General features: G+C 40.5%; 1 protein-coding gene across 5 annotated transcripts in view; it reads right to left on the reverse strand.

Moving 5' to 3' along the window:
* Positions 1 to 12,234, reverse strand: part of RLF (RLF zinc finger) — an 80,276-nt gene extending 68,042 nt beyond the window's left edge. The window contains exon 1 of one of the 5 annotated variants that reach the window (XM_061412371.1): positions 11,930 to 12,222. In XM_061412371.1, the coding sequence (XP_061268355.1) occupies positions 11,930 to 12,166 (237 nt within the window). In that variant the 5' untranslated portion in view covers positions 12,167 to 12,222. The other 4 variants (XM_061412372.1, XM_061412374.1, XM_061412376.1 and 1 more) reach the window with 4 other exon arrangements.
* Positions 12,235 to 19,303: the final 7,069 nt, after the last annotated feature.

Raw genomic sequence — 19,303 nt, forward strand, 5'->3', positions numbered from 1 at the left:
ACACGACTAAGCGACTTCACTTTCACTTTTCACTTTCATGCATTGGAGAAGGAAATGGCAACCCACTCCAGTGTTCTTGCCTGGAGAATCCCAGGGACGGGGTAGCCTGGTGGGCTGCCGTCTTTGGGGTTACACAGACTTGGACACGACTGAAGCGACTTAGCAGCAGCAGCAGCATATTGGAGTATCACAGATTAGCAATGTTGTGATAGTTTCAGGTGGACACCAAAGAGACTCAGCCATACATATAGATGTACCCATTCTCCCTCCAACTCCCCTCCTATCCAGGCTGCCACATAACACTGAGCAGAATTCCCTGTGCTATACAGCGGGTCCTTGTTGGCTACTCATTTTAAATATAACTGACAACTTATTTTTGAAGTTTGATTAAGACAGTTTTTCAGATACATATCTTTGATTAATATGCCTATATACCAAAACAAATTCAAACTAAGGAGATTTAATTTCAATTCTCACTGCATCACTTCATGGCAAACAGATGAGGAAAAAGTGGAAACAGTGTCAGATTTTATTTTCTTGGCCCCAAAATCACTGTGGATGGTGACTTCAGCCATGAAATTAAAAGACGCCTGCTCCTTGGAAGAAAAGCTATGACAAACCTAGACAGTATATTCAAAAGCAGAGGCATCATTTTGCAGACAAAGGTCTGTATAGTCAAAGCTATAGTTTTTCCAGTAATTATGTAGGGATATGACGGCCCTCAATCTTTCCCAGCATCAGGGACTTTTTAATTACTCCCTATTTTATAGACAGGAATACAGAGGCACAGCAAAGTTTAAGGTCACGAAAGGATCAGAATGAGGATTTAAAATGAAACCTCTTAACTTCAAATGTACGTTCCTGTGTATGTTCTCCATTTCATTAGACGATAAAACATGACTGACCAAACATGATGTTTTACCCATACTTACTTTTAGAACTTCATAAGATAATCTGTCTTAGGTTTAACATTCTCATTAACCAAGTCCTTTAAACATCAGAATCAAGATTTCACTATGAAGGAAGAGCCAAATAAGGATAGTGAGCATAACAACGAATGTAAACAATTTCAGCTCAAATTAGTCGAGTAGCTTCCACTGGGACGGCCATCTACCCTAGAGGGATAAATGATAACCCATCAAGGGGCAGAAATATAATACGGAACCTTTTGTTTAGTTGCACTATGTCTTCGTTGCTGCATGTGAGCTTTCTCTAGTTGCAGCGAGCAAGGGGCTGGTCTCTGTTGTGGTATGTGGACTTCTCACTGGGGTGGCTTCTCCTGCTTCAGAGTACAGGCTCTAGGTGTGCGGCCTTTGGCAGTTGTGGCACACAGCATCAGCAGTTGTGGCTTGAAAGCTCTAGAATCTAGGTTCAACAGTTGTGGTCCATGGGCTTACTTGCTCCTCGGCATGTGAAATCTTCCCAGATCAGGGATCAAACCTATGTCCCGTGCCCTGGCAGGTGCATTCTTACATAAGCACCACCAGGGAAGTCCAATATTGAAACTTTTATTCAAATTAGTTTTTAAAACCTCACCCTTTTTATACTTCTGTGTTTGCTTGTACTTTATATATTGGTATTGCTTTAAAAATTTTAATATTCATTTATTTCAATAAGGATGCACAAAGCAAATGTTTGGAGATGACTTAGAAAAATAATCTTTAGCAAATGTTTCCCAATAGAATTATTTACTTTTGAAGGAGAATCACATCTAAAAGGTCATCTCATTTAAGTAGCAATTTGAAGCCCCATAACAAACTGATTTGGCTCAAGGTAATACATCCATTCAGTGGAACTTTATTTGAAAATGTATAAAGATAACACCACAGAAAAAAACTTAGCTAATGAAAAGCACGAGGGTCTTTCCATTGATTCAGCTATGAATTAGTCTTTCTAAAGATTTCCAAATCTCCCCCAAATAGAAATGATCAATAAATGTTTGTTGGAAATGAGTACACTGACAAATCTCTCACAAAAATCACTAAATTGTATCATACATTGCAACGGTCTCAGGTTAGGCCACAACTAACTCTACAGTATGTTCTGCTTCTTGAGAATCTCAAACAGCATGGAATCCTAAGGTTACAAGGTCACACTGAATAATTAGACACAATCAAATTTTAATGACTTTTAACTAATAACATTTTCAAATAGAGGTATGTTTAAAAAGTAAAGACAAATCTCACAGGGGGAAAAAGTAAACACCTAATACACATGAAAAAATACACAAATGTTGTTAACTTAATAGTGTAATAGCAATTATCTGCCACAACCAGATGGGCAAATATTAATAAGTTCAGTAGTATCAGAAATGGCAAGGCCAGTATCTATCAAAATTTTAAAAAACATTCTCTTTAGTCCAGTATTGTAATTTCAATTCCAGAAATTCCTGATATGGATTTAAATAACTGGTGCTTAATGTTTAAGGTTATTCACGTCAATATTATTTGTGATAACAACAAAAAAGAACACAAATGACTTAATTGTGGGGTACTGATAGAGAAAATTGTCCTGATACAAAAAATTGTCCTCAATATAGTAAATTAAAATGCAAATTTCAGAAGAGTGTATATTTTCATTTTTGAAAATACACAAGACACTGTTAACTTCTCTGCCAAGTGACTGGAGGAACTGAAGGCAGAAGAGGGCTTTTACTTTTCCCTTAAACTTTTCTGTAACTTTATATACTCTGCCACGAGCATTGCTTTTATAGTTAAAAAAAATTTTTCAATTAAGAGTGTTGGGACTTCCCTGATGGTTCTGTGGCTAAGACTCCACGTTCCAATGCAGGGGGTCTGGGTCCGATCCCTGGTCGGAGAACTAGATCCCACATGCTGCAACTAAAGATATCAAGATATCACAACTACGACTCAGCACAGTCAAATGAATAATTTTTTTTTAAGTGTTGACGGTTTTGCTACCTGCACAATTTAAAATTGATGCAGTTTTCAATGGAATACCAAGAAGTTATTTTTTTAATATAGTCAATATGCATGTCTTCCACATGAAAAGATATCTACATTAAATGAAATAAGCAAGTTTTAGTATATAAACTTGACACTATTTTTTAAAGACAGTACATATCATACAGAAAAATTCTGTAAGTATATGAATGAATGATGAAAATGAAAAATATTTTAGTGTATTGTAACTTTTAATTCCCAAACTGTTATCTAAAGAAAATGTAGCACTGAGATATAGAGGTTTGTGATAGCTTTCATCTTTACTTTCTTTTCTTTTACATTATTCTACTTTTTTACAATTAGAATGTGTTTATGAGTTAAACAGTGAGACTGCATGGTACTTTCACTTTCTGCTTTATGCATTTATATGTCTTGTCTTAAACTTCTAGAAAGAGCATGCATCAGTCTGGAGTCACAAAAAACAAAAAATAAGTATTCAGTTTTATTACCTTAAGATATCTTATATACCTTAAACACATAAATATACATATACATGAAAAAAGAAAATGAAATCACAAATTAAAATACACCTATTTTATACAATCATTCATCATAAAAATAACAATTCCCAAGCTAAGTCATTTATTCTATCATACCTGGCAGTAATTCTTATAAGTGTCCATATTAAAAGGCATTACTGTTCTGGCTAATGTGGCACACTCAGGTTATCTCTTTGGGAGTAAAAATACTTTAAAACCAAATAAATGTCAGCACAATCAGCTACTAGATCCCCCCCAAAAAAGGACAAGAAAAGGCCTCGAAAAAACACATTGAGAAATCAGTATAGCACAAAAGTGAGGAGAAACAGATAAATACATCAGTATTAATAGTTTCCAAGCTAGCTGTGCTGCAGAAATACAGGAAAACCTAGATGAATAAACTGCAATTCATTCTCAATTTCCAAAAAAGTTATAATACATTAAAATATTGTTCATTTGGGGACAATAAGTATAATCTAAAAACTACAAAAACTTTGGAGGGAAATTTTTTTTATAAAAAGCTCACAGTCGTTTAGGCTGAAACCAAGAAATCAAAACTCAGTGGTGTGCAGAAACATAAGGCAATCAACTATTCACCATAGTGATTTGCTTTACTATAATGAAAGAGGCCTGGCGTGCTGTGTGATTCATGGGGTCGCAAAGTCGGACACGACTGAGCGACTGAACTGAATGAAAGCAAAACATGTGATTTGGGGGCTGATACAAGGTTTAGAACATGGCAAAATGTTTTATAGACAGCCTTATCTTAGCAAATGTTATACTAAACTTAAATGTCTTTCTAGGCGTCACAGTGTGTCTTCTATTTTTTAAAAAAGCATTTCTCCAAACATCATCCCAACTTACATAAACACAGAATCCTTATTTCATGAAGTACTTATGAATACATGTATTTCATGGAGCAAACATAATTTAGGAAATGCTGATTAAAAAAGAACAGCATAGGCTCTGGAGTCAGACTTCACCACAGCTGTGTGATCTTGGGAAAGTTACATAATTTCCCTGAGTCTCAGTTTTCTATCTGTAAAAGGAAAATACCACCACTTACCCAAGTGCCTGGCACACAAAAAGATGCTCAACAAATTAAATATCTATTTTTTCACATGGTTTCCATGTTGGCCTATGTCAGCAATGAAAGTTTCAGGAATCTACTTTTTTATATCAACTTGCAATCTATGTTTGGGTTTTCTAATATGGTGTCAATCATATCCAAAATAAATACTTCAATCTAAATAAACCTTGCTGAAAAATTCATTACTTTAAATGTTTGTGGAATATAAGAAACCAGGGGAAGTTCTTAGAAAATGTAAACAAAATTAAAACGAGATTCTACTTTTAGTTAATCAAAATACAAGAACAGTAAGACCTGATCCCTACTGGAAGCAGCATGACCTTCTTGACAAAAAAGTTCTTATTTCTTGATTAAGATAGGTTAAAACTCACTTGTTACTCTCAAGAAGTCTAGTCAAGGATTTATGGAAGGAAGGAGACAAAGGATCAACAAATACTGACTGAGTAGCTACTAAAGGCCAGGGACTAATATAGGTAGGGGTAAACAAAACAATCAACACCCTCATGCTGCTTACAGTCCAAGTGGGCATACAGACAAAGAGACGTATCAGACAGTAGTCAGTGACTCAAAGAACTATAAAGGAGTGTTAGGGAGTCAAAAGAGGATGGGGATGAGCTGCTTCAGATAAGACAGTCAAGGGAGACCTCTGGGACAGGCGACAGGCGTCTAGAACAGAATGAAAACAAATATTTTTTGGTCTGCGAATGCCTTTGCAGTCTTGAAATAAGTGATGTTTTCTAATTAGATTTTTTACTAACGTGGTTCAGGAGAGCATGATCCACTGGTAGGCACAGAAGTCACTAGAGGCCACAGTATAAGAGACTAGGTGGTACCGCAGTAAACGACGGCACCTAAAGCTCCCACTGCTTCACAGATCACATTTACAATAATGTTTTGGTTACATGCACTGAAAAACTAGCTTTTCTGATTATAACTAACTGTTCTCTAGTTCCTATATAGATATCTCCCAAGAGAAGCCAGCACAAGAAGAAAAGCTAATGCATTTAATAAAAATCCTTTAAATAATTGAAAGAAGCAAAAATAAAAAGATATTGTTCAAGAGTCTTCATGGCCACCAACCTCAAGGAGTTTGGAAGACTAATCCTTGCTATCTCAGCATCTCCAAGTCATGTGTGCTCAGTCCTGTCTGACTCTTTGCGACCCCATGGACCGCAGCCCGCCAAGCTCCTCTGTCCATGGGATTTTCCAGGCAAGGATACTGGAATGGGCTGCCGTTTCATACTCCAGGGGATCTTCCTAACCCAGGGATCGAACCCGAGTCTCCTGAGTCTCCTGCATTGGCAGGCATATACTTTACCACTGAGCCATCTGGGAAGCCCTAGCATCTTACTCAATACTACATCATGTCTCCTATTTGCCCCCTCCATCAACTCTAGCCCTCATTTCACACATGTAAATCTGTACCTTAATATGAATGTAAGCCAAATTGACAAGTAATGTCTCTAAAATCGCCTATCCTGTTTCTTCACAGTAATTTCCTGTGGTAAATCTGCCTTTTAACATACCAGATTTTACATTAGGTGTTCCTACAAAATTTATTCAACAAATTAGTTCTGTGGGCCAGGCATTGTATTAATTTCTAGGTACCAAGAATAAAACAAAGACTTGTTGGCTTACTAGTCAATACAAGAAATAAACATGGAAAAAAAAATTCAGGTACCATGCTGATGTACAAGATGCTACTGGAGTACATATTCTAAGGGGAAGAGTCACCTCATTCTATCTAATGAAATCAGGAAATGTTTGAAAAAGCTTATTACTTGAGCCAGGTATTCAAGGATAGATAAGCAGATGAGTTAAGGGAGGACCCTAGGATTAATCAAGCAGACTTAGAAATGAACACTGAGGTGAAGATAGACAAAAAAAGAGAGAGAGAGAGTTGGGTGTAAGGGGTGGAACAGTCCAGATCCTAAAAAGCTTTCCTTGCCAGGTTAATAAGTGTGAATTTTATCTTGGCTTTGGGGCAAAAAAAAAAAAAAAGGAAGAATTTTAGTGAATACAGTGACCAACAAGATCATGTTTATAATTTAGAAGGAACACCAAAATAGACTGTAGATAAGGTCACTTGGAAGGCAAGGAAGATTAGTGAAGAGATGTAAAAGGACATTATGAAGCCTGAACTAAGACCATGACAGCAAGAAAAAGAGTTAAAACCAAACAGGTATATGCAAGCCAGAATCAAGATTGCTGGGAGAAATATCAATAACCTCAGATATGCTGATGACACCACCCTTACGGCAGAAAGTAAAGAGGAATTAAAGAGCTTATTGACGAAGGTAAAAGAAGAGAGTGGAAAAGCTGGCTTAAAACTCAACATTCAAAGAACTAAGAATATGGCATCTGGTCCAATCACTTCATGGCAAATAGATGGGGAAACAAAGGAAACAGTGACAGACTTTATTTTCTTGGGCTCCAAAAATCACTGCAGATGGTGACTGCAGCCACGAAATAAAAAGACACTTGCTCCTTGGAAGGAAAGCTATGACGAACCTAGATAGCATATTAAAAAGCAGAGACATTACTTTGCCGACAAAAGTCTGTCTAGTCAAAGCTATGGTTTTTCCAGTGGTCATGTATGGATGTGAGAGCTGGACCATAAAGAAGGCTCAGCGCACAACTGATGCTTTCAAACTGTGGTGTTGGGGAAGACTCGAGAGTCCCTTGGACAGCAAGGAGGTCAAACCAGTCCATCCTAAAGGAAATCAACCCTGAATATTCATTGGAAGGACTGATGCTGAAGCTGCAGCTCCAATACTTTGGCCACCTGATGCAAAGGGCCCACTCATTAGAAAAGACCTGGATGCTGGGAAAGATAGAAGGGAGGAGGAGAAGGGGACGACAGAGGACTAGATGGTTGGATGGCATCACTGACTCAATGGACCTGAGTTTGAGCAAGCTCTGGAAGATGGTGAAGGACAGGGAAGCCTGGTGTGCTGCAGTCCGCAGGGTTGCAAAAAGTTGGACACAACTGAGCGACTGAACAACAGGTATATGCAAAGTGTCAAAAGAAAGCAAACAACTAAAGGAAATCTATTAAAATCAAAGAAAGCGTCACAGATAAGGTGACATTTGCACAGGGCCCTAGAGAAGGAAAGTCAGCCATGCAAAAAATGTGAGAAAGGATAGAACAGCACGATGAGGGGGCTTCCCTGATAGCTTGGTTGGTAAAGAACCGCCTGCAATGCAGGAGACCCTGGTTCGATTCCTGGGTCGGGAAGATCCAACGGGAAGGGATAGGCTACCCATTCCAGTATTTTTAGGCTTCCCCTGTGGTTCAGCTGATAAAGGGAAAGGCTAAGCACTCCAGTATTCTGGCCTGGAGAATTCCATGGACTGTACAGTCCATGGGGTCACAAAGAGTTGGAAAGGACCAAGGGACTGTCACTTTCACTTTTCACAGCACAAAGAAAGGGAAAGACCTAAAAATGCTTGATGAGCTGAGTTCTTATTAAAGTAGTAATGCCATCCTTTGTGGATCAGTCACCTGGGAAATACTTACTGAAGGCCTAAGGTGTGTTTTGGATCTGATGAATCCAATGACAATTAAGATCATCTTTCCAAAATAATGCACCTAAAAACTTGTAGGCACAATTTTAGTCACAGAGTAACTGAGCTCCCATACTTGGTCCATGGCATCCAAGTACAGTAATTCTGAGTAAGAGTAGAACTGGGGTGGTGGGACTGGCTACTTAAGAGCTGAAAAGTAAGCTGGGGGGCGAGGCTGTTAAGACTTCTCATCCCAAGAAATCCGGATAACTCAGTTTTAGAGCCATTGGCTTTTTATAGAGGTTGTTTTATCTAGTCCACACAACAATGTATTTACATAGAGAACAGTAAGTACTATTATTACATTTACAAATGAGAAACTTCGGTTTAAAGAAAACTAACATGACCCAAGGTCACACAGCTAGTTTAAACGGTAAAGATGTTATAGAATGGCAATCTGACTTAGGCCTTTGGACCCAATCACTAATCCAGGGAAAACTGAAATATATTCAATACTCACCGAGTTAACATTTAAAAATCTACAAAGTCACTGTTAGTCCAAAACTGGAAGTGTCTCATAAACAAGGATTACTCATAAAGCTACTCTCAAAGTATAATCAATATACTTTGATTGATATATATTGGGCAGTATACTGCCCAATACTCTCAAAGTATAATCATTCACTCAATAATGTCAATTTTGTAAATGAAGTCTACTGTAAAAGTCTTCAAAATCTGTGTTACAAATACACCAACCAGTTGGAAAACTTCAGGAATCTGAGTTCCCAAAACATAGTAAGAACCTGAGAGGATATCATCAATTTTTCAGCAGAACAAAGAAAGACTGTTTTCTAGAGTTAATTTTATCCACAATGTCTGGCAGACAATGTTTTTAGAAAAGGAACTGAAGGAAAGGGGAAAGAAAAATCCACATCCAACTGTCACTGAATACAAATTTTCACTGACTACGACTTCATCTAAAAATCATTTTCTTAGTAACTATTACTTATGAAGTTTCATTCTGATCATCTTTACAAACTTCTGAAAATTGAAAACATGCCCAGAATGAAACAAGCTTCTCTATCCTTTCATATGCTAGTTTATTTCTTGATTTGGTGCAATTCCAAAAACAGAGCCATTTCTTTTAAGTGCTGCAAAAGCTAGAGGGAATATGGTCCCAGCCTGTTGCAGGTTCTACTTTGGGCACTCTAAGTCCCTAAGACAATATCTCTAACTTAAACACATGATAAAAATACCTTTTGTGGCAGTTAAGCATCCCCGAGAGCACAGATGAGGCCTTTATGATAATCTAACATCACTACTTCTCTTTACACATTCATTAGGTACTCCCTGCAGGACAGGTCCCTATTCCCAGCACTAAGTGCAATGTCAGGCACACATACAGTCAGTAGGTGAAAAAAATCTGACTCTGCCTTTCCAATGTGAAACCAAAAGCTATTCAACCAAATTTGGATGGTGAAATGATCCTACTTCATCATAAAATTAAAAAAAAATTCTGTATCTGATAAGAAAGGACACCCTAAGTTGACTGGGCTATGGGAAAAAATGTGCCAAAATAATGTGACAAATATTGTGAAGAATTGAAAATAAACTTTCTGCTCTATTTGTATAAAGCATTACAAGCAGATAAAGGTCAGAAAACAAAACATAATCTCACAGTCACATTTTGCCCAAGGTTATTAGCTAGAGCAAGTAAGCAGTAGAGTCACAATTAAGACCCAAATAACTCCCAATCCAATGTGCTTTCTATTACTACATATTGTCACTGATACTTTTACTTTATTAGTGTAAAAAACTGTTTCAAGAAAATTTCAGACCAAAAAAAAAAAAAAATTCACTAAAAAAAATTACAAAAATATTTTCTTTTAAAAATTCTTCTGTGCCCTCGCATCTTAAGTGTTGCAAAGACAATACATTAAAAAATCAGTCAAAATCAAATCCGCCAGTACTAGACTTAAAGCAGTGTGTGTGTGTGTGTGTGTGTGTGTGTGTGTGTTATTCTCTGACAAGCTTCAATTTGATTGGTTATATCCATTCCTCTGTGTGTGTGTGTGTGTGTGTGTGTGTGTGTTATTCTCTGACAAGCTTCAATTTGATTGGTTATATCCATTCCTGCTATCCTTCCAAGAAGACTACGAAAGCTTAGAAGGCTTATCCCAAACCAACAGTTCTTCTGCTCTCCTCCTCACTAATCCTGGTCCAATTAGTTCCCTCTTCTCCCAAAGCACTGTTTTCGTTCTCTTCACCATTAACACTACAATGCCACCTCCTTTTCCGATACTTAACAAGACTCATTTTCAACCCTTCAGGCACAGGGCCTTCTCAGGCCACTCCATCTAAATTGGCCTCTCCCAGTTACTTCTACGTATTGATATGTATTACAGTCTGCAGTTAACCTTTACGTTTATTTTTACTAGTGGACTGTCTTCCCAAAAGATGTCCCATGAGCCCCGCCCCCCCTTTGTACAAGGTATCCTCTTCCATCATCACCAAAACTACATCAGCAATACTGTTATTTCTACTACCTCCTCCAAATGGTAAACTCATCAAGGGTAAATGCTGTCTGATTCATGTTTCCTCAGCACTTGGCAAAGTGTTTGGCACCATTCTATGGAGTCAGTAAAAGTTTGTAAATCTGTATAGTAAGAATGTTCATTGAGAGTGAAAATGCAGAGGACACCTTAGTACTTCACAGTTCAGGGTAAAGGCTGCAGGTTGTAGACAAACGAGTGATACAATGCATGGAAAAGATTCATTGGCAAGGACAAAATATATTCAAGAGGAGAAGCGCTTCTGGCTCAGCAGAGAGGAGGGAGAAAAGCAATCAATCAAGTCAATTTTTGATTCTCCTCCGGACCAACAGAGCAAATTGTCCCTCAAAATAATAACTTTGGCACACCGCAATTTATTCTGCACGCCCAACTACTCATTAAGAGCCCAAGTGCCAACACACTACGATTATTTTGCATTCTTTAAGGTGCACCAGGTGAGAAGCAGAGGGGTGCTTCCAAAACCTGATTAGAACAAGCAGAGGAAGAAATAATCATGGTACATCTTCAAATTTACAAAGAAAAATCGCGACGTGATCATGGAGAGAAAACTCAGCATACCAAGAAATATATAATCATAGGTTAGGACCCACTATGGCACAGAAATGGTCATAGAACTGCCAAAACAGACCACACTCCACATCTTTCCCAATCCTCTTCTACTCAAAGACCCGAATAACCATTGCAAGGATTAAGAGCCTCATTTCTGGCAGCACAATTCTCCAAAGAACATAGAAAAGGCGAAAGAACAGCTTTAATACCCTACCCCCAAGGCAGCCAAAACCAAACAACCAACCAGCTCCACCATCCCTAAACAGAAAGCCCTAGACGCCTTTCAAAGCCAACTGTCATACCTTTGAGGGGCCCAAAAGACATTGACTCCAAAGATAAGTCTCTGGCCCCAACATATATCTCCGAATTATTTAGGAAAATCCAGGCATTCCAATTTGGACATCTGCACTCAAAAAAGGATCTCCTGGCAGAAAGGAGCAATCAATCTTTCAAGAGGCAATGGCGCTCCAACCACCCGGCTGGGGGACAGGCAACGACGACAGGGCACGGCCCTTCTAGGGAGCCGCCGGCGCCCTCCCAGCTCTCAGTCTGACCCAGCGCTACCCTCCCTGGCGGTGGCCAAAGTCGGGCACTTGGCGGAGGGGGGCCAGCGGTTGGGCTTTCGAACTGGGCCTTCCCGGCCCCGGGGGCGCGGCAAGACACGGAGGTGGCGCCTTTCAGTCCAGCCCCGGCAGCAGCAACGGATCCGGGGCCTCTTCCCCTGGTCTCCCCGCCCCGCCGCCCTCAGCCAGCCAGTCCGCCCCTCACCTGGCAGAAGCTCCGACAGTAGTTCAAAGATGAGACCTCCGACACCTCCTGCTCCCTCAGTTCTGTCTCCAGCTGCCACAGACAGGGTCGCAATCCGGAGGCTACCGGCGCCGGAGATGCGGGACTATGGCCCCGAGCCATGGACTCAGTCTCGGTTCCGTCTCCGGCTCCGGCTCCCACCGGAGCCTCAGCCCCAGCCCCGGCGGTGGCGGCGGCGTCTCCCTTTCCGTCCGCCATCTTCCCACGGCCCAGCAGCGCGTAGGCAACCAAGCCACGTGACTCAGACCTGGCCCCGCCCCCGGCCGACCGCGCGTGCTGACGCACTCAGGGGCGACTCAGGCGCCCGCTGGATTCCGTCATTGGAACTCTGGACGCTCCTCCCCTCCGCGGCCTCCTCTACAGGCTACCTGGCAACCGCCTGGCAACAACTAACCAGAAGTTCCTGTCCACTGCCGTCCTTCCATTACTTTTGGAGTTACGGGGTCACTGAGATGGGACATACATGTAGACATAATCTATATATGAAAGAATGACGTTTGAGCTGCGATCTGAAGAACGAGAGAGATGTAGCCAGAAGAGCCTTTTTAAAGGAAAGCATCCCCAGTAGAAAATAATAATAATAAGCAAGGTTGTGGAGATTGTGAGGTTGAAATGAAGACTACCCCATGGGAACGTGGTTTATAATACAGAGGGCATTACACGTCAGTAGCTAAAGGATGCGGAGAAGGCAATGGCAACCCACTCCAGTACTCTTGCCTGGAAAATCCCATGGACGGAGGAGCCTGGTAGGCTGCAGTCCATGGGGTCGCTAAGAGTCAGACACGAGTGAGCGACTTCACTTTCACTTTTCACTTTCATGCATTGAAGAAGGAAATGGCAACCCACTCCAGCGTTCTTGCCTGGAGAATCCCAGGGACGGGGGAGCCTGGTGGGCTGCAGTCTATGGGGTCGCACAGAGTTGGACACAACTGATGCGACTTAGCAGCAGCAGCTAAAGGATGAACTTTTCAATAAATGGCGCTGGAACATTTTTTTCCAAAAGAAAAAAAAAATGGATTTTTACCTCAAACCATATCTAAAAATAAACACTGGATGGAGTAAAGGAAATATAAATATGATATCAAAATAGAGAAGAATTTCTTAAGATCCAAAAAGCACAAACCATAAGGGAAAGTATTATTAGATTAAAACTGTTGATTCTGCAGTAACAAGTTTAAAAAGTTGGTGCATGATGACAACCCAAAGACTAGACAATATTCGTTACATTTATAAACATGAAAGAATTAATATCCGTCATGTGAGTGTATGTTCCTCGGTTCTTTGTCTCGTCACAACAAAAATTTGGAGCAACGGACATTAGAGCCCTTGGTGTGTCACAGCTCTTGGGTCTTGGACAAACCGTGCCACAGCTCTTGGGCAAATCAGTGTTACAGCTTGAAGAGAAGAGAGTGGAGGAGTGCGTGGGAAGAGAGAGAGACTGAGAGAGAGAGCGCGAGCGCACAAACGCAGGAGAGAGAGTCCGAGAGAAAGCGCTTTGGCTCCTCCTTTTATATGTTTTTTCCTCCACCTGGGCATGCCCTATGCAAATTGGGCTTAGCCAGGAGTGCTGTTTGTTCTGTTTGTTCTGCCTGAAGTCTTCACTCTGGTCCTCGGACCTTCCTTGTCTTTTAGCCACCGCCATTTTGGACTCCTTTTCCCTATTCTACCTACCTAACAATTCCATACTCATCAGATTGGCAGTTTTAAGTTAGAACCATGTGTTAGGAATTAGGAAAAGGGAACTTACATGCTGCTGATAGTATAAATTGATACATCATTTAGAAGAATGTGTAATAATTAAAGATGCACATGTCCTGTAAGCCAGCAATTCCTAATAATAATAGTAATCATCATCATTGATATTCATTGAGATTTAATATGTGCTAGGTAATTTTCTGTTCTTTTCTAAGGCAAACCATTCAATATCATGGTAATCCAAGTCTATGCCCCAACCAGTAATTGTGAAGAAGCTGAAGTTGAATGCTTCTATGAAGACTTACAAGACCTTCTTGAACTAACTAACACTCAAAAAAGATGTCCTTTTCATGATAGGGGACTGGAATGCAAAAGTAAGAAGTCAAGAAACACCTGGAGTAACAGGCAAATTTGGTCTTGGAGTACAGAATGAAGCAGGACAAAGGCTAATAGAGTTTTGCCAAGAGAACACACTGGTCATAGCAAACACCCTCTTCCAACAACACAAGAGAAGACTCTACATATGGATATCACCAAATGGTCAACACAGAAATCAGATTGATTATATTCTTTGCAGTCAAAGATGGAGAAGCTCTATACAGTCAGCAAAAAAAAAAAAAAAAAAGACCAGGAGCTGACTGTGGCTCAGATCATGAATTCCTTATTGCCAAATTCAGACTTAAATTGAAGAAAGTAGGGAAAACCACTAGACCATTCAGGTATGACCTAAATCAAATCCCTAACAATTACACAGTAGAAGTGAAAAATAGATTTAAGGGACTAGATCTGATAGACAGAGTGCCTGATGAAAGCAAAATGGCTGTCTGGGGAGGCCTTACAAATAGCTGTGAAAAGAAGAGAAGCAAAAAGCAATGGAAAAAAGGAAAGTTATACCCATCTGAATGCAGAATTCCAAAGTATAACAAGGAGAGATAAGAAAGCCTTCCTCAGTGATCAGTGCAAAGAAATGGAGGAAAACAATAGAATGGGAAAGACTAGAGATCTCTTCAAGAAAATTAGAGATACCAAGGCAACATTTCATGCAAAGATGGGCTCAATAAAGGACAGAAATGGTATGGACCTAACAGAAGCAGAAGATATTAAGAAGAGGTGGCAAGAATACACAGAAGAACTGTACAAAAAAGATCTTCACGACCCAGATAATTACGATGGTGTGATCACTGACCTAGAGCCAGACATCCTGGAATGTGAAGTCAAGTGGGCCTTAGGAAGCATCCCTATGAACAAAGCTAGTGGAGGTGATGGAATTCCAGTGGAGCTATTTCGAACCCTAAAAGATGATGCTGTGAAAGTGCTGCACTCAATATGCCAGCAAATTTGGAAAACTCAGCAGTGGCCACAGGACTGGAAAAGGTCAGTTTTCATTCCAATCCCAAAGAAAGGCAATGCCAAAGAATGCTCAAAGTACTGCACAATTGCACACATCTCACACACTAGTAATGTAATGCTCAGAATTCTCCAAGCCAGGCTTCAGCAGTACATGAACCAGGGACTTCCAGATGTTCAAGCTGGTTTTAGAAAAGGCAGAGGAACAAGAGATCAAATTTCCAACATTTGTTGGATCATCAAAAAAGCAAGAGAGTTCCAGAGAAACATTTATTTCTGCTTTATTGACAATGCCAAAGCATTTGTGTAGATCACAACAATACCAGACCACCTGACCTGCCTCCTGAGAAATCTGTATTCAGGTCAGGAAGCAACAGTCAGAACTGGACATGGAACAACAGACTGGTTCCAAATAGGAAAAGGAGTACATCAAGGCTGTATATTGTCACCCTGCTTATTTAACTTATATGCAGAGTACATCATGAGAAACGCTGGGATGGATGAATCACAAACTGGAATCAAGATTGCTGGGAGAAATAACAACAACCTCAGATATGCTGATGACATCACCCTTATGGCAGAAACTGAAGAGGAACTAAAGAGCCTCTTGATGAAAGTGACGGAGGAGAGTGAAAAAGCTGGCTTAAACTCAACATTTGAAAAACTAAGAATATGGCGTATGGTCCCATAACTTCATGGCAAATAGATGGGGAAACAATGCAAACAGTGACAGACTTTATTTTCTTGGGCTCCAAAATCACTGCAGATGGTGACTGCAGCCATGAAATTAAAAGATGCTTGCTCCTTGGAAGGAAAGCTATGACAAACGTAGACAGCATATTAAAAAGCAGAGACATTACTTGGCCAACAAAAGTCCATCTAATCAAAGCTGTGGTTTTTCCAGTAGTCATGTATGGACCATAAAGAAGGCTGACTGTTGAAGAATTGATGCTTTTGAACTGCGGTGTTGGGGAAGACTCTTGAGAGTCCCTTTGCAAGGAAATCAAACCAGTCAATTCTAAAGAAAATCAATCCTGAATATTCGTTGGAAGGACTGATGCTGAAGCCAAAACTCCAATACTTTGGCCACCTGATGCAAAGACCCTGATGCTGGGAAAGACTGAAGGCAGGAGGAAAAGAGGACAATAGAGGATGAGATGGTTGGATGGCATCACCGACTCAGTGGACCTGAGTTTGAGCAAGCTCCGGGAGATGGTGAAGGTCAGAGAAGGCTAGCCTGCTGCAGTCCATAGGGTCACAAAGAGTCGGACAGGGCGGAGCGGCTGAGCAACAATAGCAACAATTTATTTGCAACTTTTTAAATTTATATTCCAGTTTCATGGGTACTCACAGTTCCCGTTGATTGAAGCTGGGTATGTTTCAGTACACCATCAGCCACACATTTACAAGTGATGAAGTAGGGTTGTTTCTTTTTGCAGATTCATCTATTCCAATTCAAAAAGCATTGTGGATGCCTACTATTGTAGTGATAATTTCATATAATATATGTAAACATCCAAATTGCTGGCTTTGAACCCCAGTTCCATTGCTTGTTAGTAGTGTGCCTTTAGATCATTTAATTTCTTTGAACCTCACGTTCTTAAGATGGGCATAACTGTAGCCTATATCTCATAGGAATGCCATAAGGTCTAATAAAATGTAGCCAAAGTTTATCTTTAGGACAGACACAGAGAAATCTCTAAGTAAATATTACCATTACTTCTCTGAGGTTCAGTCTCAGAGAATAGCTTTAGCTTCTCTTATTGTAGACCTTCCGGACCCACACACATATACTGACTGTAGAAATGGTTTATTTTCATGATTACCCTGTGGGTAATAAAATGATCAGAGAACAGACCTATACTGTGGATTATTAAAGGAATTGATCAGGCTAGAATTTCTGACTTGCAGATTCAAGAACTTGGTTCTATGATATCATTCAGATGGTAATTAAATCACAAGAGCCCAATTTACTAATGTATTGTAAGAAATATAATGGAATCCCTATAGAAAAGATGGATTGGGAAACAAACAAAATTAGCACCAGAAGTTTGCTTAGGGAGGTAAGAATCAGTGGAAAGGCAGCTAGAAGGTCTTAAGTCACCCTGGTACCAACACCCAGGCTTCTCAGAATTATTCTCCATTCTCTCTCTTTCCTTTCCTCAAACTCTAATCAGGTGAGATGCCAAATCCTATCAATTTGTCCTTAGGAAATTTTCTTCCACCCACCTCTTCTCTAACCTAATTCCACTTAGCCTTGCCCAGGGGCATGACAACATCTCCTCTAAAGGTCCAAGAAGAGCTTGGTGGGTGGGAGCAGTGTTTATACCCTAGAATCTCTTTTTGAGTGATTATCCATCATGACTGTCACCACTCCCTCCTAAACCCTCACCTTTGGACTTGGGATGGTCAGCTCACTGAAACCCTGGGAGCTCAGGTGTTCCTTGCTTGGAGGCTTTTTTGTTGTGTCTTGATGAAGAGTCAGGGACCTCAAAGGTAGAGAACCCCCAAAGGAGGTGGAAACTCTGAAAACCTCACAGACTCTGTTTCAGCCTTTTCCCTCTTGCCGGAGATTCCCCCCAGACAACTCTTCTTTGCTCTTCGTTTTGGGGAATTTTATCTGTTGGGGTTAAGGAAGGATGCGTTCCTTCATTGCACAACCACTCATAGACAAGTCTTACTTTTCTTTTGCTTAGGCTATTGCAGGAGCCCTGCAAGGGATATTGCTATTTCCAGATCCTACCACTTACTCACTGATTCATCTTCTAAATCTACCTCCATTGCTTAAACATGATAGCCCTTTCTTGCTTCAAATAGAATAAAAATACTCAAGCTGGCTTTTAAGTTCAACTGCTTGCTACTTCTAAAAGCACAGAGTTGTTTGTAGTTCCCCAATCATGTCCCCACTCCATCGCACATTACAGTTTTTCTGCCTATGCCTTGGTCAACCTGTAACCTCTTCCTGAAACTCCATCCCACTTGGACTAAATAGAATTGAGATATAGTACCATCTAGATTTTACTTCCTTGGGTTCCCAAATCACTGCAGACGGTGACTTCAGGCATGAAATTAAAAGATGCTTGCTCCTTGGAAAGAAAGCTACGACAAACCTAGACAGTGTATTAAAAAACAGAGACATCACTTTGCCAAGAAAGGTTCATATAGTCAAAACTATGGTTTTTCCAGTAGTCACATGTGAATGTGAGAATTGGACTATAAAGAAGGCTGAGCGCCAAAGAATTGACACTTTTGATTTGTGGTGCTAGAAAAGACTCTTGAGAGTCCCTTGGACTGCAAGGAGATCAAACCAGTCAATCATAAAGGAAGGGCTGAATATTCATTGGAAGGACTGATGCTGAAGCCGCTGCTCCAATACTTTGGCCACCTGATGCAAAGAGCCACACCGATCATTGGAAAAGACCCGGATGCTGGGAAAGATTGAAAGCAAAAGGAGTAGGAGGGATGAAATGGTTAGATAGCATCACCGACTCAATGGACATGAATCTGAGCAAACTCCGGGAGCTAGTAAAGGACAGGGAAGCCTGGAGTGCTTTGACTATACAGACCTTTCTCAGCAAAGTGATACCCCTGCTTTTTAATGTTGAGGTTTGTCATAGCTTTCCTTCCAACAAGCAAGCATCCTTCAATTTCATGGCTGCAGTCACTGTCCACAGTGATTTTGGAGTCCAAGAAAAGAAAATCTGTCACTGCTTCCACAGTTTCCCCTTCTCTTGGCTATGAAGTGATGGGACCAGCTGACATGATCTTAGTTTTTTTAAAGTTGCATTTCAAGTTAGCTTTTCCACGCTCCTCTTTCACTCCCATCAAGAGGCTCTTTAGTTCCTCTTCACTTTTTGCCATTAGAGTAGTATCATCTGCATATCTGATCTTGATTCCAGTTTGTGATTCATCAAACCTGGGGTTTTGCATGATGTACTCTGCATAGTAGTTAAGCAGGGTAACAATATACAGCCTTGTATATTTGGCACTCCTTTCCCAATTTGGAACCAGTTAGTTGTTTCATGTCAGATTCTAACTGTTGCTTTGTGAGCTGCATACAGGTTTCTCAGGAGACAGGTAAGGTGGTCTAGTGTGTGTGTGCTAAGTTGCTTCAGTCATGTCTGGCTCTTTGTGACCCAGTGGACTGTAGCCTGCAGGCTTCTCTGTCCATGGAACTCTCCAGGCAAGAATACTGGAGTGGGTAGCCATGCCCTCCATTTTCCTGACTCACAGATCAAACCCTGGTCTCCTACATCTCCTGCATTGTCAGGCAGTTCTTTACCACTGGTGCCA

Source organism: Bos javanicus, chromosome 3, assembly GCF_032452875.1.
Source record: "Bos javanicus breed banteng chromosome 3, ARS-OSU_banteng_1.0, whole genome shotgun sequence".
NCBI lineage: Eukaryota > Metazoa > Chordata > Mammalia > Artiodactyla > Bovidae > Bos > Bos javanicus.